At 41.3% G+C, this 23,956-nt stretch overlaps 1 protein-coding gene across 4 annotated transcripts in view; it reads right to left on the reverse strand.

The window, feature by feature from the left end:
* Positions 1–10,412: 10,412 nt before the first annotated feature.
* The window catches only part of svopl (SVOP-like), a 131,220-nt gene continuing 117,676 nt past the window's right edge, over positions 10,413–23,956 (reverse strand). For 3 of the 4 annotated variants that reach the window (XM_041215733.1, XM_041215732.1, XM_041215734.1), the window contains 3 exons: positions 19,568–19,657; positions 14,189–14,302; positions 10,413–12,337 (listed from right to left, as the gene is read on the reverse strand). In XM_041215733.1, coding sequence (XP_041071667.1) covers positions 12,308–12,337; positions 14,189–14,302; positions 19,568–19,657 — 234 coding nt within the window. In that variant the 3' untranslated portion in view covers positions 10,413–12,307. Of the gene's footprint in view, positions 12,338–14,188; positions 14,303–19,567; positions 19,658–23,956 lie in introns of those variants that run through there. The other variant, XM_041215737.1, reaches the window with a different exon arrangement.

Raw genomic sequence — 23,956 nt, forward strand, 5'->3', positions numbered from 1 at the left:
CTTTGCTGCACAGAGCAGTGTCAATCCCCTAATATCACTACATTCCTAAAATAAAAATACCTGTAAAAACTTTTGCTTTTACCACTACTTGTACTCCCTGCTTGAATGGTTTCCTGTACCAAGACATCATGGCCAGCTTGTTCATCCATCTTGCAGACCTCACTTTCATCCATACAGGTTGAGAGCACCTTAAAACTGTTTTGAAAATTGCAAAATCTGAGGCTCCCCCAATACTGTCTGTTTTACCTGCCTCACTCATGGTCACATCCTCCTGTCCCTCATTGCTGACCAAAACAGATGGCCTTATTCTAAGAGGCATGACGATCTTTTGGAACAAAGAATCCAGGTATTTCTCCCCCTTCTTTATTTTGTGCAATGTCTGCAATTCAGCTTCCAGGTCAATAATCCTGATCCGGAATTCCTCTAGCTGCTTACACTTTCTGCGGATGTATTTCTCCTGGATCGCCTTGGCGTACAAAAACTCCCACATTCCACAGCTGCAACATAAGTAACAATGGCAGGACAGCTGTATGTTACTTAGTTAACTTAATTAATCACTTAATTAATTTAGAATAATTCCTATTCATACCACACTCCTTTACCCCGTGCACTGAATTCCCACGTGAACCTAATTTACTACTCACTCAGTCACTGTCTCACTCCAGCGATGTCAACTGTCTCATCATGCGTGCCTTTTCAATCGTGTGGTTTGAAAAGCCTGTCTCTTTTATGGACCTTCTGATGAGTAACTAGCTAATTTAGCTTCCTGCTGCAGTAATTAACACCATTTGAACCAACTGTTTTCAGGTGATTGACAGATAACTACCACTCCAGGCAGTTCTATACCTAACAAGCTAAACTAACTTACTTGAAGGTTAGCACTATGTCAGATCTTGATTCTTAATCTGTAGTTAAAATCTGAAAAGGGCTTACCAGAACTTCCCACGTGAACCTAATTCATTACTCACTCAGTCTCCATCTCACTCCAGCGTAGTCGTCAGTCTCCTCGCATGTCCCTTACAGAAATATTTTAAACCATTGTGTCGATTCATTTAATAGTTAAGACGTAGAGTAGGAAATGCCTATATGTAATCTTTAGTTTGTGTTGAGTCAGCCGAGCTAAGGCAGAGCATTAATTACATGCTAAATTTGGCTTCAGTATCCTTAGAAAGTCACTAGTGCTTCTGCTCCAGACCATTACTGGCTGTGGGTGGGTATTGGGTAAGGATGAGATGGGGTTAACTGTAATGCTTCCTGCAGTAAACTAGCCTACTGACATTCACTATCAAGATTCAAGAATCACCAGTTGAATCATGTGCCAGAGGGTGACCTGCACGGGTTATATTTTTTAAAACACATGTAACAAACACCTACTAAAGAGGGGAGAGGAGAGAAAATTGGCAACAAAAGGCGGGGGGGTGGGGGGAGAGGTGAAGAAAGGCACCTCACAATCATTGCAGGGTAATACAGAAGAGGAAAATTCTTTTACCCCCATCCTGTTTCATTCATCTGGATACACCCATCATAGCATCCAGCTATTTCTGAAATTATTTTAGATCTTTAACTCCAACTCTGCAACCCAAAATCTGTATGTGGACCATTCTTAATAGAAAGAGATTTCTGGCATCAATCCTATCTTTGCTTTTTAACAGGTCAAACCTGTAACCTCGCTTGTGCTACAACCCTTTGCTACAACCCTTGTTTAATTAACACTACTGTTCCACTTTTATCGTTTTCTATGGTGAACTTCTATAAGGTCACCTTTCAGTCACATCTCTTCAATGATCAAGAAAAGGCCGAGCTGCTCCAATCTTTCATCATATCTCAGATTTAGGATCTGGAGATTGATCCACGAATTCTTTCCTGCACCATCTCCAAAGGATTAAAATTGATTTCACTTTGCATATTACAAAATTCACAGATACTTACTGCCGGCCTGAGCTGATTAAAATCTACTTTATTAACAATATAAAGCCAATGGCTGTTCTTATCTTGGGCTCTGATGCTAGTTTTCCAACTCAATGAAAATGGGTTCGGAAAATGACTTGAAAAAGCTAACTTATATTAATAACTGGCCGACTGCCAAAAATTGTGGCAATGATTTGTCCAAGTTCACTTAATGAATGCAACATTTCGTGAGTGCTGAAAGTCAGGAATCCAATCTCAGGTCTTGGCTGAATGAACTAAACCCAACTGGAATGGTGGATTAGGTGCAGAAATTGAGAAAGTGAGGGGAAAATCAAACAGGATTCTCAACTAGAACAAGATTGTGTTTGGCTGCATGTCCCCAGTTGTCACCCTGCCACACACACAACAATCTAGTTTTTTTTATTCATTCATGGGATGCCAGGGCGCTGGCTAGGTGAGTATTTATTGCCCATCCCTAGTTGTCCTTGAGAAGGTGGTGTGCCACCTTGAACCACTGCAGTCCATGTGGTTTAGGTACACCCACAGTGCTGTTAGGGAGGAAGTTCCAGGATTTTGACCCAGCGACCGTGAGGGAACGGCAATATATTTCCAAGTCTGAGTGGCTTGTAGGGAAACTTCCAGGTGGTGGTGTTCCCATGTGTCTGCTGCCCTTGTCCTTCTAGGTGGTAGTGTTCATGGGTTTGGAAGGTGCTGTCTAAGGAGGCTTGGTGAGTTGCCCGTTAAACCTCACTGTCCCCTGAGAAATTATCACTTCAACAACAACTTGCATTTATTTAGCAGAACAAGGAATTTAGTAGAAGCATTAAGAAAATAAAAGTGCTTAAGTGAGATGTTGGTAGGTGTTCATACTATAGAACCATACCCCAGCAAGAGCCATTGAGGTAGAATTTTTAATTTTGCCACCAGGACTGCCAACTCTGTTCGGCCATTTTCTTGGCTGTTTTATAACATAGCCTCCCACCTCCAATTGCCCCACCCGCACCACATTCCAGTTGCCTAAGATGTCCATCCTCATCATGCATACTACTTTCCCAATCTAATTGGAAAGCGAGCAGACTCTTCACGAGTAGATTCTTAACTGTCAGTCAAACACCCCTTATTTTCCAAATCCAATAGCTCTGTAAACTAATAAATAAAAATGTTGAGAGAGAATGAGAAAGAAAACATAATATTTTTTATTGCCCCTGTGATTTTTCTCTCCAGTTGTTGATGACAGTATCTGGGAGATAAATCTTTAACTCCTTGTGGCAGCAGGGAAGTCCAGAAGGATTGGCAACCTAGTGTTGTAATGCCCTGAAGCGGTAGCTGCATGCCATTGTAATATAAAGATGTTCAGCAGAGCAAGGGTTAATATGGGACTGAAGAATAGTACCACCCACATTATGATATATAGAGTCACATGATAGTAGACTTCAAGAGTAGAGTCTAGAAGGAGACAGTATGGAGGCAGCACCCATGCATGGCAGTACCTGGGAAATGTACATAGTTATGGGTTAACAATAAATGGTTTATGTTTAGACATACAAGTCTCAAGACCTCTTAGTGAGACCCCAAATGAACCTTTACAATGTTTAGTTGCCACTTGGGGAGTAAAACTAGCATCGCAATTCAGCTAAATGCAAAATTCTGCGGATGCTGGAAGTCTGAAATAAAAACAGGAAATGCTGACAAAGCTCAGCAGGTCTGGCAGCATCTGTGGAAAGAGAAACAGAATTAATGTTTTGAGTCGATATGACTCATCTTCAGGACTAAAGTTCAGCTGCCTTTTATAGAAACCACTGAGTTTTCATGTCCACTCCAGTGAAGTACCAGCTTGGATTATGGACCCAAGGCACAGAGTGGGGCTTGAACCCCAATCCGATCCTAAACTTGACCCAAAGACCTGAGGACCAGAGAAACATAAGTAGGTTAACAATATTAACAACAATTAATAATAATTTATTCACTAACACTGGGCTAATTGACACCTAATCAAACTATTGTAACTCAATCCAAATACTTCCTATTTAAATGGCAAGCCCCATTTCTTAAGGTATAGATTATTAACCACAAAAATAAAACTGAATTTGATCTAAAGTCACTTGGGAGTTATTTTTGCTGATTAAATTCACAGTCTGTACAACTATATTATCCCATGATTTTATTGCATTTCTCAGTTTAATTTTACAAATTTTTGTTTGAAGTAAAGTGATTAGATGGGTACTGTTTGTGCAGTTACATGTGAAAATGCGTGTACCCATGACAGTAACTGGCAAGACAGGACAGGGTGAAAGGGTGACAAAGTAAGTGGTGGAGGAGGGAACTGCTCTTTTGGTTACAGGCAGGAACTTGCTTGTGACACCACTGTAAGAAAGTCACAATTGTAAGGTTGTGCTCTCAGTGTGGACCCTCACTAGACACAAGCATTTTACAGAATCATAGATATAGTGCTTTAGTTCTAGCTCCAACCTAAACCTATGTCTAGTGTACTTTGGCACTGACAGTGGACTCTTACTATTACAACTCCTGTATTCTGAAGATTTCTTCCCATTTTCAGTGTGAATAATGCAGATTGAAATCACACAATGTCATATCAATAACACAGCTGTTGGGATCATTTAGATAAAACATTACCTTTATTATTTGAAAGGAGTATTTTTATCACATTCATAGAATGGGTGTATGGCAGAATTTTCCCCCCATCAGGGGGGGAGTTCAGGAGCGGGCACGTGGAGGCGTGCCCCTCATTGGCCCGCCCAGCGTGACATCTGCAAGGAAGTACTCTGCACTCCCTGTGCGAGCAGGGGAGGGGATTCCCTGAGCCGAGAGTGCGCTCTTTCGTGCATGTGCGCAAAAAAACGCACTCATCTCCCTGAGGCTAAGTGCTGCCTCAGGGAGATCGGCTCAGCATTAAAAAATGGTAAAAACAGAAAAAAAATTTCCCTGACATGTCCCCTCATGTGACACTGTCACATTAGTTGGACATGTCCATCACTTTTATTAAATTTTTAAAAACTTACATGAAACCTCATCCCGCCCGTGGATGAGATTTCATGCTTTTTCCAATGCCCACCAGGATTCCCGGCCTGCCCACCGACCTGAAGAGAGGTTCCAGATTTCAAAAGTGATCCCTGATTTCACTCCTGAATGACCTCGCCCTGATTTTAAGATAATACCCATTTTTTCTTGATTCCGCCAAAGGAATTAATTTTGCTTTATCTATGCTCTCAAATTCTTTTATAATTTTAAATATTTTGATTAGATTACCTTTCACTCTTCTATACTCGAGCATACAAGCCAAACTGATGCAACCAAGTTTCATATTTTAACTCAATAAGTTCCATTTTCAAATCTTGGTTAAGCTGCCCTCCAAGGCCATTATATTCTTCCTGCAGGATGGTGCCCAAGGCTGAACACAGTGCTCCAGATGATGTCTGAGCAAGGCTCTACGTTTGTTGAAGACTAACTTGCTCTCTTTGTATTCCAGTCCCCTTGAAATAAAGGCCAACATTCCTTGAGCCTATTTGTAAGTGTGCACTAGCATTTAGTGATTTATATACAGGAATATGGAAATCCTTAGTTTCTCCATGTTTAGAAAATACTCCAATTTATCTTTCTTAGATTCAGACAGGATGGCCTCGTACTTCCCCACGTTGAATTGCACCTGCCATAGTTTCTTTTTCTGTTTACTTAACTGGTCCATAGCCCTTTGTGACTTACTGATCCCATCTGCACTACAACTTGAGTATCCCTTCAGTATGATTTCTGAATTGTATCTACAGTATCTACTCCTTCATTCAAGTCTTTGATAAATAAGGTAAAAATCTAAGATCCCAGTGCAGATGCCTGGGGAACACAACCTGTCACATTCACCAACCAGTATGTGCCTTTTATCCATAGGCTGCACCTCTTAAAAGTACAAGATCTGTGATACAAGTTTTAAAGCACAGAAGGTTGAGGTATGGTTTTATATGCCCAGTTGTGAAACAGACCAGGGTCATGAAATTACACTGGAAAATTATTAATGAACAAAGTCATAATTATTGAAAGTTATAGCATAGGAACAGGTGATTGGGTCTATCGATCTACATTCCTTTTCTCTGTAGGATGAGTGGCTTAAACATAAAAGGCTGTGCCTTTGTTAAATAGCATACAAAAATTATATTTTTTTTGCATACTCCTTAAAATAACTGGACATAAAATTACAAAATTCCACTGGGCAGGTGTTAATTAGACCAGCTTCTGGTGTTTGGTGGGAGTGTGTGGTGGGATAGGAAGACCCCAATTCCTGACACCAGAGGGTGATCCAATCTGGGTGGTGTGAGCCGAACCCTGATTCCAGAAGTATTTGCCTGGGGGAAGGTATGATGGGGGTAGATTGGAAGGATTGAGAGCACTTCTGCTCCTCTTGGCAAACATGCTTTGCTGTAAAGGTACTTACCTTCTCCTAGTAGCCTGTCCATGCCTCCCTTCAGCTGTCAGGCTTCCCGAGGCTGGGAAAACCTGGTGGACTGGGGGCAAACCTGCAAAACAGGTTAAATCTAAGACTGCCAGCCACGTTAAAATGTTTAAATTGCCAAACCTCCTCCTCACACCAGCCACCCCAATATCCCACTTCAGTCAAAACAGGAAGTGACAGATTGGGAGTGGACTGAAGCCGTGTTCGAGTTTTTTAAAAACTTAACCTCTGATCCAACCCCCCACCCCCACCCCCACCCCCACCCATTATTTTTTACGGTTAAAATGCACCTCTCTATCTCAGACAGACCCTCACTGACTATAGAGAACGCAAAAAAGAAAAACAGAAAGCAAATCCTCTGACATCCTCTCTCAACTTTGACTGCCAAGTTTGATCTATGGAGTTGCCAAGTAAAATAATTAAATGTTGCCTTATGTGGAAGCTTGCAAAGGCTTCATTACTTGTTCAGTTAAGCTCTGCTGAGAGCAATGAATAAAAAAGACCTACCTAACTCAAGCCTAATGAACCTCATCGTCTCAAAGCTAACCTAACCTAAATCTAAACAGATTTCCGAGTGTCCTACTCAGGAACCACATCAATTAATATTCTAAGTAGCTATGGCAATAGGTGTGATGAGAGTGACTGCCCTTGGCATCAAGGTAGCATTTGACCATGTGTAGTATCAAGGAGCCTTAGCAAAACTGAAGTCAATGCGAATTGGGGGGAAACTCTGTTGTTTGGAGTCATACATACACAAAGGAAAATGAATGTGGTTGTTGGGGGTCAATCATCTCAGTTCTAAGACATCATTCCAAGAGTTCCTCAGAGTGGCATTCTCAGCCCAACCCATCTTCAGCTGCTTCATCAATGATCTTGATCATAATGTCAGAAGTGGGGATGTTCATTGATGATTGTTCAGTGTTCAGTACCATTCAAGACTCCTCAGATACTGAAACAGTCTGTGTCCATATGCAGCAAGACCTGGACAACATTCAGACTTGGGCTGATAAGTGGCAAGTAACATTCACACCACACAAGTTTCAGACAATGGCCAACAAGAGAATATCCAACCATCTTCTCTTGACATTCAATGGCATCGCTGAATCCTCACTATCAACATCTTGGCAGTTACCATTGACCAAGAAGTGAACTGGACCAGCTATATAAATACCTGTGGCTACAAGAGCAGGTCTGAGGCTGGGAATTTTGCAGCGAGTAACTCACCTCCTGACTCCCTAAAGCCTGTCCACCATCTATGAAGCACAAGTCAAGAGTGTGATGGAATATTCTCTAGTTGGCTGGATATGTGAAGCTCCAACATCACTCAAGAAGCTCGACACCATTCAAGACAAAGTAGTCCACTTGATTGGCATGCCATCACCACCTTAAACATTCGCTCCCTCCACCACCAATGCACAATGGCAGCAGTGTGCACGATCTACGATATGCACTGCAGCAACTCATCACGCCTCTTTCAACAGTGACTTCTACCACCGAATAGGACAAGGGCAGCTGATACATGGGACCACCACCACCTGGAAGTTCCCCTCCAAGCCATTCACCATAATGACTTGGAAATATATCGCTGTCCCTTCACTGTCGCTGGATCAAAATCCTGGAGCTCCCTCCCTAACAGCACTGTGGGTGTATCAACACCACATGGACTGCAGCAGTGCAAGAAGGCAGTTCACCACCACCTTCTCAAGGGCAATTAGGGATAGGCATCAAATGCTAGCCTGACCAGAGACATCCACATCCTGTGTAAGAATAGATAATAAAAAGTCTGAATGTGCTGTGACTCCAGATTTTAATTGTTCAGTCAAGAAATTGTATCTTTGGAACTCAATGAGCTGAATTTTACTTACACAGCTCACTGCTCAGCCCCCAACCCCCCAACTCACCCCACCCCCACCCCCAACCCCAGAAAAGTCGGACCTGAACTGTCCAATTTTATACAAAGCCGCCCCACAAAACCCTTTCTGACTTGCTTGGAAAGCTACTGGTTTTTACAGAGTTGCTGTGGCACAACCATTTGGGTTGGACTAATGACCCTGCTACACGTACTACATTACATTTAAACACAAATAAAAGCTTAAACGTTACAAACAAAACCCTTTCTGAGATCAGTGACGACTGACTTTTCCCGGGCGGCCTGAACAAGGTGACAGTTGGACTCCGCCCCGCCCCGCCCCGCCCCGCGCTAAGTGGGGGATAAGTCCCACCCAAGGAGCTGTCGGCCAATCTGATTGGCCCGCAGCTCGAGCAGCGCGGGAGCTCAGGATGTGGGTGGTGCCGGGATGACGAGGACAAAGCCGCCGGGACTCAGGTAAATGCAGGCTTTGGGCCGGGGTGGGGGATGGGGGAGCTGAGGGAGTAAGGGATGGGATCAGATCTAAAAAGGCCAGGCAGGGAAGCACAATTATGGGGGGAAGTGGGGGAGAGATACCCCCTAAAGGAGGTTATCTTCTTCCCTTCCATCTTTTTCAGCAAAGCTGGTGAAATAAACGACCCGACCCCAATAGTGCGTCTTCCACAGGCCAGCATATTATAGCGGTGGAGGCAGACCTAGGCCCTTAAGTGTCCCCTAATTGGACACTAAAGGGCCTCAGTCGGTCTTGTGGGCACCTTACCCACCCCCATTTTATGGGAACCAGGCCAGGGGTGGGCAGGAGGACAGTGGACTGGCCACCTGACATATTTTACGTGCCCCCACCCCCGCCGAAAACACCCCTGGCACGGGACGGTAAAACCCAGCCCAATATCTTTATACGCTGAACCTAACTTCATGAGCCATAGAATAATATCAATTAAAACACAACTCCTTTCTGCCCGTATATGTAAAAAGCAGACAAGTGGAAATAGAAGCATTCACTATCTGTAAAGGATGACTGAATAGGTCAGTGCCCCAAGAATTAACACTTCTGACATGAAAGGCTTCTTTTGACATATGCCATTGTTGTTCATCTTTATCATGCAATTTCAGAATTTAGATTTCTTATTGGCATTTGAACCTAAATGATCCAATTTGCATTAATTCACTGCCTATGCTATCCCATTACCAAAATGTCAAGGCCTTGACTCCTGTGGCCAACATAGGAATCCAGTCACCAGATCAGGTCAGTAGTTCCAGAAAAAACGGTTTCCTCCAGAAAGTTAGTAATTTGATCTAGCAGTCAATGCTTTGTAAGCATTTGTATCATCAGTTCTTGCTAGCATCCTGCTTCTGTGTAATTATCCTACTCAATAAGCACAATTATTAGATTTAGCCTAAACATAATTAGCTGAAAGTGTAGCATTGACTCTCAGAGTAGATTACAGTGTTGGAAATCCCCTAACATGTGACATGTTATATAACAGTGGAATATTTCTGCCTGTGTCATGCTTAACGATGGGAATTTGATTCAGACAAAACTCAATTACCGATTTTCTTTTGCTGTGAATGCAACTTGTTAGCAGAGAAAGTTATAGGGAAATTTCAATTTCAATCAGTAACAGTTTTGATAAAAGTAAATAAGGAGAACTGATTCCATTGGAATCGGTAACCAAAAAAACACACATTTAAGATAACTGGCAAAAGAATCAGAGGGGAGACGAGGAGAATTTTGTTTTCATACAGCAAGCTATGTGATCTAGAAGGCATTACCTGAAATTTTAGTGGAAGCAGATTCAATAGTAACTCAAAGTGGAATTAGATAAATACTTGGAAAGAAAAATGTGTTGGGCTTATGGAGAATGAACAGGGGGAATGGGACTAATTGGAAAGTTCTTTCAAAAATATAGCACCGTTACCATGGGTTGAATGGCCTCCTTAATGTGTTGTGTGGTTCTAAGACTTAAAAGTAAAAGTTTTGTGACAGATGGAACTTTATGGACAGTAGAGTACTCGGGATGGCAGATTTGAAACAAAGTAAAAGCTCGATCCTACCTCAGTAATAATCTGTAATAAATTCAGCTGCGGATCAGCAAATAAAGACCAGGCATGGTTGAGAAATGTTCCTAATGCATCTCAATTTCATATCCATAAGGAATTTTCTAAACATTTGTGTGCAAATATGAAAAGTTTATTATAATGCAATCATAAAAAAGTCTTTACCCAAATAGCCTTCAACCTGATAAAAATGACAAAACATTCCTCAAAGCAAAAGAGTAACTTCCTGTTACTCGTAAGCAACTGCATAAATTTCTCACCATGTGGTCAGTATAGCACTCCTGGGAGGAACAAGTGATTTTTGGACCTACAGTTGGGATTTTCCTCAAATCATGTCTGTTGTAGACTAATTCATGGAGGTTAATTGCATGATTAGTCAACATCTGTATTACCATTGCATCATGCAGCTATCAGAAGGTAGAAGGCAAGTTAAATAGATCTCATTCTTCTTTTGTCTAGTAATTCCTGAGTTCCAATGTTAAGGGCTAATTTCCCAACTTGGTGCTCCCACTGAGTATGCCGTGGTCCCTGGGTTTTGGTTTCTCTGTTAATTCATTTGACTGGTTGTTGTCATTGTCTGATGGATAATCAAAGTGTGGGTATCTACGATTTTCTGATCAGTGCTCATTTCGAGTACTATTCTTCAACAGGAGAGCAAACCAGTGAATCAGCCTGATGATATTTGTTATACACATTTTATGTGAAATTCAGTCATTAGCAAAGTAAGTTTATCATACAAAATCATTTTATAGGCCTCAGTTAGCCTGGGCCATATACATCTACTAAAGTGGTGGTGCAATGCTTTAGTAACTTGGGTCAACTCTGGTGTGTACAAGCTTCTTTTTAAAACACATTAAGGAGAAGTCCTGGTGAAGAACTGAAGTCTTTCACAGTGGACAACACCGAGTTTGAAAACAGCATAGAGAAGTTGAGTTGAATAAACGCAAGTAGCGATTTGTGACACCAAGTGTGAGTTTTAGGAGCTCATAGTTCGTGAGAGGAAGGAGAGGAAGCCTCAGGGAAGTAAGCAGGTTCCACAGTTTTGTGGTCTATTGAGATAATTAGTGTAATAAAGTCTTGATTTCAATATAACAAGGATTCAGAAAACAATCAATAAGACAAAATCTGGAGCTTATGGGGAACAAGAAGGGCAAAAGTAATCGAGCATAGCATTATCAGTAAAATGGAGGAAGATGTGTTTGTGATAGTGAAGGCCATGACAAAATATTCAAGGGTAGATATAGAGACGTGCATAACATGACAAAGCTGATTGCCAGAGATTGGCTGTGTTGTTGACTTAAATGGCTACCATATTTTTGACAAAACTTTGAGGTAACAGATAACTTAAGCACTAACAGAAACAAAGTATAGTCATAGGGAGATGGTTCGAAGGATGAGACAGATCAGCTTTCTTCAGGATAAGAGGAATGCAAAGTTCCAGGGCAAAGGCAAAGAGGACTGGCAATAGAAGATGACAAGCTGTCAAGACCTGAGATTTATTTCAGTTCAGGGGACAGAAGATGCAACAGGGCTGGCAGGGAGAGAATGTCAGATTGTTTTAGTGGTGCTGTGTTTCGAATGATGCTTGTTCTAATAAACCCAATGGGGCAGGAAAGTACTGTTACACTTAAGGTGGAAATAATGTATTTTTTCCCTCAGCCACAGCTGCAATTTTTCTTTTGCCTATTATTTCATGCAGCATTTTATGCCACAGTTTATTCCCAAGTGCAGACAGCAGAACAAATTGCTCCGAAAGTTCAGCCTTTCTAAACCTTCTTTCTCTGTCAAAGGCAACTTGATATGGATGTTTGAAGGATGTGAGACAATGAGATACACTTGCAGATAAAGTAGTGCACGTGGTAAATAAGATATGATCCCACGTATAATGGAAGTAATATCACACGACCTAGACAGTCCAGCAAATGATTCAGTATCTCATTGTTGAAGGCGCTCCAAAGGTATTGAAGAGAAATTCTGTCTGCTCCGTCGAATATTGATTCCATAACTAAAGTTTAAATACTGGAGGTGGATGGATTGAGCTCCTGTAAAATAAATCAAAATGGTTGCTAAAGATGGTAATAACTTAAAGGAATAAAATATAAGGTTGCAAGCCATTCCCAGAATGATACTATGGAACATCGCTGTATAGATGCTTGGAGGATTCATCTCGGGTGACTTTGTTCATTATTTTAGTGAGATCTTATTGCAACACACGGACCTTCAATTTCTTCTCCGGCCCAGCTCAGCTCATTAGCTGCTAATATCCACAGATAGATTCAACAATTGCAATGCTCACCTGTTCAGTCTGCATGTTGCAGCCTTCATAAACTAACATCACCCAAAACTCTGCTGCAGATATCCTAACTTGCACCAAGTTTCATTCTTCTATCACGTCTGGGCTTGCTGACCTACATTGGCTCCTGGTTCGGCAATGCCTTGATTTAAAACTTTTCACCTTTGATTTCAAATTCCTCTATTTCCTTGCCGCCACCACCACCACTGCCCTATTTCTGGAACCTCATCTAATCCTATAGCCTTTCAAGATGTTTGCTCTCCTCCAACTCTGGGCTCTTGAGAACCCAGATGGTCTTCACTCCACCATTGGCGGCCATGCTATCAGCTGACTAGACTCTGGAATTCCCTCCCTAAACCTCTTCAAAATGCATCTTTTACCAAGTTTTGGTCAGTTGTGCTAACATGGTTCAATATAAATTTTGTTTGATAATGCTCCTGTGAAGCACCTTGGGATATTTTATTCTGCTAAAAACGCCTATAAATGCAAATTGTTGAAGAGTCAATTTTAACTCTCAAGAAACCAGAGGGATCGGTTAGTTTCTGACTAGCCTGGCAGCCATAGGTATGAAGCCACAATACTTTTGAAGGCTGGCCTTATTATCATACCTGGGGCAGGAAGTGGCTGCTAACTATTCAAAATCGCTCAGCCCATGGCTACTACCAGTGTGCGTGTAGCTGTGGAGGAGCTTCAGTGAGGATCTCATAGGAACAAAGAGAAGAATTTTCTCAGGGATGGAGCTAGCCTGATCTATCTTTGTTGGCGGCAAAAGAGCAAGGGCCTTGCTCCTCATGGGCCAACAAAAAAAATTGAATAAATTTACCTTTCAAAGTCTCATCACAACCCAATTTGCATCTGAGCTCATTCAGCCCTTCGCAAAAGCCACAACTTGCCCACTCTAGCCTTCTTGAAAATTGCAAGTGATCCTGTTGACATTTTGGTAACATTTTTGCCTCTGAATCAGAGTCCCATTCCAGGACTTGAACACAACAATCTAGTCTGGCACTCTAGTGCAGTTTTGAGGGAGCGCTGCATGTCAGAGGTGCTATCTTTTGGATGAGATCTTAAACTGAGACCCCATCTGCCCCCTCAAGCGGATGCGAAAGATGCCAGGGCATTAGTTCGGAGAAGAGCAGGGCACATCAATTAGCGCTTCGCAGACATTTAAGAACTTTTGAAGTGCAGTCCCCCTTGGAATGACATCCAATTTGCACACGGGAAGGCCTCAAAAACATCAGATAATAAATAACCAATTTCTCTGTTTTGATGATGGTTGTTGAGGAATAATATTAGTCAGGGCATTTCTGCCTTTCTTCAGATAGTGCAATGGGAATGTTTGCATTCACCTGAGAAAGCAGATGGCCTCAATTTCTATCTTATCTGAAAGACAGTACCTCAGCAGTGCAAAACTCCTGGAGTGTCAGTTCGGATTATGTGCTCAAGTCTTGGACCGCCTGATGTTTTAACTCCAATGGAAGAGTGCTAGCATTGGGTATAGCCCCTTTAAACACATGACCATTTCAAAGGTCAGTGTGGAAGTAAGATGATTTATCAAGAAAGAGCCTTGAGGATATTTCAAGGAATGTGATTCCATTCTCACCTGCATTGCACGTCCTTTGGTCTCAATGGGAAGAGTGAAGGCCAAAATAGAACAAATGATGCATACAGCACTAAAGAAGCACAGAGCTGTTATAGGCCATGTGCTCATCAGGACCTAGGTGGAGCAAACAAAATGAATTAGCAGATGTACTGTGCCCAGGTGACAATGATGGCTTATTGTTAGCATTAAAGAAACATGAAATGAAATGGTTAATTGAAATTCTGCATAAATCTGTTGGAGAAAATACCATTTTAAAAGAGCTAATTAGGGCATTTACTGATAACTTTCAAATACTTCCAACACCAATTTCTTTTCAAATCCTTAACAGCACTAATTTTCTTTGATAATCATGTCAAAAACAAAGACCTTCAGAGAAGGAAATTGTTCCATATTAGATAGGAGCAGACTAACAAGAATTACAATGCTGGGTTTAGAATGCTTGTACTTAAACACACAGTGTGGTGAGTAAGACTGGTGAGCTACAAGCACGAGTAGTCGTGTGGGACTATGGGCCAGGATTTTATGGCCCCTCCCACCTGGTAGGATTTTGGCTTTATTTAATTTAAAATATTCATTCATTTACAATAGAATGCTGTTCCAACACAGGATAGAGTTCAGATATTATATCCGATCTGGCTTTTTCAGCCAATGACCTCGCCAATGCAAAACCACATCAAATTTCAGTGGCCACAAGCATATTCCTCAGGGCGTCCTTTACGGTTATTTGCTTGTATCCCCCAGCCTTAAACGATACAAGCAGTCCCGCCGAACCGAACAGAGATATAAATGTAAAAACAAAAAAACTGCGGATGCTGGAAATCCAAAACAAAAACAGAATTACCTGGAAAAACTCAGCAGGTCTGGCAGCATCGGCGGAGAAGAAAAGAGTTGACGTTTCGAGTCCTCATGACCCTTCGACTGAACTTGAGTTCGAGTCCAAGAAAGAGTTGATATAAATGGCTCGCCGCATCTGCCAGGGGAGGCACGCGGCAGCGGGGCCATAAAATCCATGATATACTGGCAATAATGGAAATGTGGCTTAAAAATGCTGATGACTTAATATTGGGAATGCAAAGTGTTTAGAAAAGATAGGAAAGAAGAGAGGGGTGGTCTGACAGTACTGATTAGGGAAGACTTTGTAGTGTTGGATTGACAGGATGTCGTTGAGAGAACAAGGACAGAATCCATTTGGTTAGAGTTGTGAAGCAAAAATGGGATGATCATGTGATTGGTGGTATTCTATTGGCCTCCAAATGGGTGAGAGGGGAATAAATCTGCAAGAAATCACAGATGTGCAAGAATTAGTGATATTGGGGGACTTTAATAACTCAAATATGAATTAGGATAATGTTAGAGTAAAGGTTAAAGAGGAGGAGAAATTTCCGAAATGTGCTCAGGAGAACTTCATTGGCCAGTACGTTCTCCATTCATCTAGGAAGGAGGCACTGCCATAGCTGGTGCTGGGGCATCAGGTGCGCCAAGTGGACCAAGAGTCTGTGGGGGTAACACTTGGTAAGAGTGATCATTGTATCCTACGGTTTAGATTGGTAATAGAGAAAAGCAAGGAACAGTCTAAAGTAGAACTTCTAAATTGCGAGAGGGCTAACTTCAATGGGATGAGAGGGGATCTAACCAGGGATCTAAAGACTGACAGGAAAAACAGTAACAGAACAATAATGAGGGGAAGTTTCAGGTACAGGTACATACCTACAAGGGTGAAAGGTGGGGGAAACAAAACCACGGCTCCTTGGATCATGAAGGAGATAGAGAATATGGTGAAACATAAGAGTGTAGGATGCATGCCAGGTGAATTCTTCAGGTGAGAACCAGGCCAAATACAATAAATTGAGAGGGAAAGTGAAGAGGAAAACAAAACTGGCAAAAAGAGAATATATGAATAGAATGGCAGTTAAAATAAAAAGGAACCCAAAAACCTTGTACATCATGTAAATAATAAGTGGGCAGTAAAAGGCAGGGTAGGGCCAATTGAGGAAAAAGGTTAATAAATGCCAGAGCAGCAGGACAAGATTAAAATATTTAATGAGTGCATTGTATAGGTGTTTACTAAGGAGGATGTTGATGAAGTATCGACAGAAATGGAGTTGGATGAGCTGAAAATTGATAGAAAATGTACTAGAAAGGCTGGCTATACAACTGGACAAGTTGCCTGATCCAAATGGGTTGCATCCTGGGTTGCTAAAGGAAGTGGGAGTGGGGATAGAGGAAGGGCTTGCCATAATCTTCCAAACCTCCCTAAAAATAAGGGAGGTACCAGAAGATTGGAGAGAGGCAAAGTGACACCCTTATTCAAGAAACAGACCTAGTACCTACAGGCCAGTTAAATATCAGTGGTGAGCAAGGTTTTAGGAACAATAATCATGGAAAAAAATCAACATGCACTTGGAGAGATTTGAGCTAATTGGATAGAACCAGCATAAATTTGTAAAAGGCAGATCGTGCTTGACTAATTGGGTTTTTGATGAAGTAACAGAGAGGATTGAAGAAAGGAGTACAATGGATGTTGTCTGTATGGATTTTAGGAAAAGTATTTGACGATGTATCACATAAAAGTCTGGTTAACAAAATTGAGGCTCATGACTTAATGACATTGAGTCATGGTAAATGGGTGTTCATCAGGCTAGATGAGGGTAGACAGTGGTATTTCGCAAGTACAGTACTAGGAACACTGCATTTTTTGACATATATAAATGACTCGGATATTAGAACAGAGTAACATTTGCTGATGATACCAAACTTGGGGATATGGCCAACAGTGAGGATGATTCAAATAACATAACATAAGAAATAGAAGTAAGTTATTTGACCATTCGAGCCTGCTCTGCCATTCAGTGTGATCATGGCTTATCTGACTGTGGCTTTAACTCCACTTCCCTATCTGCCCTTCATTACCCTTGACTCCTTTGTTGATCAAAAATCTGTCTAACTCAGCCTTGAATACATTCAATGACCCAACTCCACTGCTTTCTGTGGTAGAGAATTCCAAAGACTAAATGACCCGCAGAAAAAGAAACTCTCCTCATCTGTCTTAAATGGGCAACCCTTAATTTTAAACCTTGCCCCCTAGTACTAGATTCCCCCATGGGGGGAACTGTAATAGGTCACAGATAAGCTAGCAGAACAGGCAGATTAGTAGTAGATAGAATTTAATACAGAGAAGTGTGAGGTGATGCATTTTGGAAAAGGAGTATAGAGAAACATTATAGTCAGTGGCACAGTTCTAAAGAATATGCAGGGGCAGAGGGACCTTGGGTGCAAGTGCACAAATTCTTGAAGATGGCAGGACACATTGAGAAAATAGTTAGCAAAGAATATGGGATCTTGGGCTTCATAAATAGAGGTACTGAATGCCAAGCATGGAAGTTATGCTGAAACTTTATAAAGCTCTGGTTAGGCCACAACTAGAGTATTGCATCCAGTTCTGGCCACCACACTTTAGGAAGGATATGAACATCCTTGGGAGGGTGCAGAGGAGACTTACCTGAATGGTTCCAAGAATGAGGGATTTTAGCTATAAGGTTAGGTTGGATAAGCTGGGGTCTTTCACTTTGGACCAGTAGAGATTGAGGGGAGATTTGGTAGAGGTGTACAAGATTATGATCAGTTTAGATAAGGTTGACAAAGAAAAGCTACTCCCATTAGACGACAGTACAAGGTCTAGGAAGCATAGCTTTAAGGCTTTGGGCAAGAGATGCAAGAGTATTGAGAGGAGGAACTTTTTTACACTTAATGCCTTCAAGGGTGGTGGAAGTGGAGACAAGGAATGATTTCAAAAGAAAATTGGATGGATATTTGAGGGAAATAAACTTGCAGGACAATGGGAATAGAATGGAACAATGGGACTGATTGCATTGCTCTCCAGAAAACCAGTATGAGCTCAAGGGGCCAAATGGCAGTCTCCATAATGGCCATAATGACTATGTCAATGGAACTTTGTTCACCCTTTGCTTGTTATTGCCTCAAAGTATTCCTTCATCATGACAACTGGTATATAAAAGAATGAAACAAGATGTGGTACAGGGAGACGTTACATTGGCTCAATGCCTACAATTGCTTTGATACTGAGAGCCAACTTCATTCACTCACAGGTTCTGCTGCAAAACTCAGAAGGATCATTTCAAAAACTTGAAGAAATGCATACAGCACCTTTCACAAACTCATATTTCCCAGAGCTGTTCACAAGCAAGAATCTGGAAGGGTGGGATCAGATGGACCGAAGAGCCTTCTTCATCTAGATTGATCTTGTAATCTCATATCCAAATAGTTTCAGAGGTTTATTTAAATCAGTCTGCTTAGATACCTTTGCAATATTGTTGGATTTCAAACAGGAATATCAATTGCCTGACAGTTTTTTGAATTTCTCTTTTTTTATTCATTCACAATGTGACGGAACAGAACCTAAAACTACATTTTTACAAAAATATATCCTTGTTGCTATTTCATAATTTTAAACTGGACCTTTTGGTTGAATAAAGATCATTAAGATAGCTGACACCCTCTCTGTGAGTTATTGTCTGAGGGTCACCAGAACAAAAGAAGCCGCTTTGCAGTTTAGGAAATGTTAGGAGTTACTAACAGACCACCTAGGGCCTGCACATCCCAACTTCAAAGGGAGCTACACGAAGGTTATGTGTACTTGACAGACCAGGCCTGCCATTGGAGTCAATGTCTACAGAGACAATGATTTCCTAAACACCAGACCTTCAACAAATAGCACCTCTTTCAACCCATAATGGCTGTGACCTTATCAGCCTGGAACACAAACCCAGTTTCCAAGTACTGGATAAACGTCCTTTGTTGAAGATATTGTGGGTAGGTAAGGTCGCATAACCTAAGACGCTGGCTTGTTGAATAAATTAATATTGCCTTCCTGAGCTGCAAGGCAGTCTGCTGTTTTAACATCTGACTGGCAGGGCACACAGAAGGAGCTTTGGACAACTGGCCCATCTACCCTGGCTCTGCTGGTAGCTCTGTACTATCGCCTACAAACAGATTCATCTCTGCATGCCCATTTCATCTTGTGAAGTCAACACCACCAGAAAAGCGAATTTTACAACACCTGTTTACTTCTAACTTATTTATGGAGGCAAAGTGTGTTCTGATATGAAGCCTGCTCTTTAACCTGTTCAAAATCACTCTGGTGCAAATCTATTGAACAGGAGTGAGTGGAGTCTTTTTTCTAGTTGAGAGTCATGATTAGTTTAAATAATTAGAAATCAGCAAACAATCCAAACAAAATAGAATTCAAACTGAAAATATGAAAAATTGTTTGAAATAAACTGAGGAAATCATTGTACCCTCAGATCTGGTTGTCAAATGTAGGCCAACCCATTCCATGAGAAAGAAAAATACTCATCTCACCTGTGCTATAAAGGGTGCAATCATTGCCCCAATACGAGCCATCGAACTACAAGAGCCCAATCCCAAGGAACGGATGGTCGTGGGATAGACCTAGAAAACAGTAACAGTCAATGCAGTTTTAAACAAAAAGGTATTTTTAATTCTTTAATCTGCGTTAAAAGAGCAGATGGTAACTAAATAAATATTAGCGTGCGCACATTAGAAGTCATCATCCAAACTGCAGTTTGGTAAGGATTCAAACTGGCCAACTTGAATGGCAACGCTAATAAAATAGGTTGCGGAGTGGCAAGTGCTGATTATATCAAACACAGATGAATTGACAAAAAGCAAGCAAGCAGCCATACAGCAGATGGCATCTCACCACATCCAATCATTGCCCGTGCTGTGCATTCAAAGTTAATTATACTAAATTAGTCTAAGTCAAGGGTGGTTTAAAGTGTATGGTGAGTACATACATCCTGAAATGCTTGTTTTCTGAATCCAAAATGGCTGTTGGTTTGATTTCTGTTAAGGGTTAGATAGGATAGTTAGGGGGAAGCAATCTCCTCTAATGGGGGAGTCCAGAACGAGCAGGTATTATCTTAAAATTAGAGCTATTAGAAGTTATGTTGCAAAACACTTTTTCTCACAGAGGTTAATGGAAATCCTTTCCTCCAAGCAAGCTGTTCAGGCTAGTTTGATTGCCAATTTCAAAACTGAGATTGATAGATTTTCTATTACGCAAGGGTATCAAGGGCTATATATCCAAGTAAGTTACAGATCAGCCATGACCTAATTAAATGATAGAACAGGTTTGAGTGACTGAATAGCCTACAGTGTTCATATGTCTTCACAGTAGACAATCAGTGTTCCATTTATGCACTTTTCCTGACTATCCCCAAATCTTTTTTTATATACAAGAAGCCTTGTGTGACATTGTGCCTCACTGCCCAGCCTGTTAATATTTGTTTTGTTACACATATTTCATCTGGCTGAATAAAACTGCAGAAATGCTTTGTATCATGTTGGCCTTAATTCCGGCAGCTTGGGTATTGCTTGGAGTATGGTGGCCATGTTATTTGTTATCTATTAGTCATCGAAGGCTTGCACTAATAATCCGGAGGCATGAATTCAAATCCTATTATGGTAGCCAGAAATTCAAATTCAATTAATTAAACAAATTCAATTAATTAAATAAAATATGCAGTGAAAAACTACTACACTGTAACCTCTCCGGTCTGAAAATCCAAAATCTGGAATTTTGAACATGCCACGCAACTCTCAGACTCACCACTTGTGACTCACCACAACCATGAAATAGGAGAGAGGCAAGATGGATGACAGAGGAAGGAATGTTGGCAAATAAGTAGGAAGTATATATAAAAGTCAGAGCCTGGCACACTGTTAGTACATTCCTGGGGACACAAAATTGTTCTGTTATTTACATGACCCAATTAATCATGACCCAATTCCCCAGCTTGGGTCTGTTGGTCATTCTAATTTTGGGTTCTGTTCAAATCTGACCTCGTGCTGCATTTTCCCGCACTACAGTTTACATGTTCCCTGCTACCACCTGCCACTTTCTTCCCTCAGTCCTTTTGCTTTTGAGCAGACCCAGGGTACTGTAGTTCGGTACAGTATCATTTTGGTACGGTACAGTACTTGGGAAACATGGAAGATTCAGTATATGGATAAATAACAATTTTTATGAGTGCTTTATAATATTTTGCCACTGTTTTAAGCCTCAGGTACATATTTTTATCTGGTTCACACATTTGTGGTTAGCCACTCTAATGCTATTCTATAATCCAGAAAATTCCTAAATCTAGAAATGTTTTGGTCCAAAGTGTTCTGACTGAACAGGTTACAGTATATTGTTAATAGTGACAATGATATGTCAAGATTATCAAATGACACCATCTGGTTCATTAATGTCCCTTCAGGAAGGAAATCTACTGCCTTTAATCAGTCTGGTGTACATGTGATGTCAAACCCACAGTAATGTGGTTGACTCTTAACTACTGTCTTAAAAGGCGTTTCACCGTCATCTTCTCAAGGGCTATTTGGGCTGGGCATTAAGTGCTGGCCTTCCCAGCCACACTCACATCCCATGAATGATTTTTACAAAATTAGGGTTTTAAACTTTAATGAAGTGTTATGATGAAGAATTTTTTTTTAAAATATTGCTCGATAGTGTGAAGTGGAGTCCATTGAAATAATAGATTCCCTGGATGAAGAGGCCAGCCAGATTGGTGTGTGATTGGGGTGTCAAGATGAGGCCAAGTTCATTTAATGGCTTGAGGTCATCCCAATCTTATCTGGTGCCCATTTCGTCTTCACCAAATATCAAGTCAGCTGAAGCTTCCACTAAAGAGCAGGCGAAGGATTACTGCACACTTACAAAGTCAGGACCCAATAACGGATTTTCGTGGAGGAAGAGGGAAGATCGAGTCTGGAAATTAGATGACCCCTGCCCACCATATTTTCATCCCAGGAGGCAGGAGTGGTATGGAGTTGGGCCTGCCTAATCTAGAGCCAATCCAATCCAGGAAAGTAGGCTGGTGGGTGGCCAGTCCGGCAGGCCGGATGATTGTCAAGCCTTCAAACCTTCACCTAAACCCATCCCATATGCCCCTTCCATGTCCCATAGCCTCCATGCCACCTTAATTCCCTCCATAAACCCATGCTCCCATGCCCACTTGGAAACTTCATAGCCACTCATCCAGTATCTACTAGGGGTAGGCCTCAGGATATCTTTGAAATGGACTTCAAAATTATAAACTTCTAAAATCTAATAGAGCTGTCACTTTCAAAGACTTATTACTGAAAAAAATCTTTCATCCCTAAAACTCACATTCAAAAATGTAAGTCCCCTCTAGTGGTTAAACTTTTATAAAAATGGACACTTATCCACTTGCAACATCAAATCCTTTAATTACCTCTTAAAACTGTCAATGAAAATGTGAACACAAACCCCTGCTGGAATAAAAAGGTTTATCCCTTTTGAAATCCAAACAAGCATTCATAATAGCCCTAGCTATCAAAACAAAACCTCATATCAACAATGGAGTCCACTGAAACTGAAATACCAGATAACCTTTTTACAGCTGCTGTTTCATTTCCATTTAAATGCAGATTTCTTGAAAAGAAATGGAGTGTAGCAGGTGCTTAGATTTTTTTAAATGTTCAAACAGTAAGGCCATTTTTTCAAAGCCAAAGATTCAGGACATTTGAATCTCAGTCCAAAACATGATAGAAGTACAGTTTTGAATGCATTATGGCACTTCCTCTTTTAGGAAAAGTAGTCTAACGTGTGTGACCACTATTGCAATGGTGGTCAATATAATGGTGAATTTACCTTTGCAGGACAGAGCCCTATAATCACCCACTGCAATGAAAACGCATGTAATTTTCAGTAACACATTTAATCATTGAAACTGAAGAAACATTTTTTTTGTATTTCAAAACCTGTCAATGAAAGAATTCCAGGTGCAGGCGACTGTTCCTTTTTGGTTCCCAATTTGGGCCTGGGGTTCCTCCATGGTTCATGATTCCTCTGAGGTGCCATGACCACATCTCCTAACAGCACGGGCCCAACTCCATGAAAATAGCGAGGAAGTCTGAAATGGCCAACCCTGCAATGGAGTTGGTAAATGTGGGATTGCTGAGTTGGGCTCACTACCCGTACTGGTATCATGGAGCCATAAAAATCCCACATGGCAGGAATGGTGGGAATCCCAGAATTGGGTCCTATCTGCCGTTTTGAAACCCTTTTCTACCTCCTTTCCAACGTAGACCGTGGCATGAAAATCCAAGCCTTAATGCCCAGTCAAGGGGAGTCCACACCGGGTGGAACTCGACAGCTGAATCAAAGTGGGAGGAATTGACTGGCCAGAGTAACTCAAAGTAAGTTTTCTTTTAAAAAGTGACTTTTGTCCGTGATTTTTTTCAAAGTGACCGGCATTGCTCCCCCAGGATCTACAGAGTCCTTGGGCCTCCCAATTATGGTTTCAACTGCCCCAATACCTCCAGACCCCTAACCCCATTGACTGCTAGTGGCTTTTCTCACAAGAGCCTGATTGTAGCCTCTTGTCATTGAACTTGTGCCTCCTCCCGCCTACTAGTCTGGTGGTTGGGCAGGACTCAGAGATTTAAGGAAATGAAGCCCAGCTGTTAAGATTGGCCATATTTCCAAACCCTTGAGCTCATCCTCACTTCGGAGCTCAACTGCACAGTACAAGCACCCACCTCACCTTAAAAGTGAAGTTATTACTTCTGCACCTCATGGTATGCCTGACAAGAGGCAAAGAGAAACTTCATAACTTCCAGATGAAAAACCTCTGCTGATGATACAAAATCAATTTTTTTTATATTCTCAATTCTTTGCCAGATCCCTTTATTCATCTGTGA

The sequence above is a fragment of the Carcharodon carcharias genome, chromosome 21 (assembly GCF_017639515.1).
Source record: "Carcharodon carcharias isolate sCarCar2 chromosome 21, sCarCar2.pri, whole genome shotgun sequence".
In the NCBI taxonomy this organism is placed as follows: domain Eukaryota; kingdom Metazoa; phylum Chordata; class Chondrichthyes; order Lamniformes; family Lamnidae; genus Carcharodon; species Carcharodon carcharias.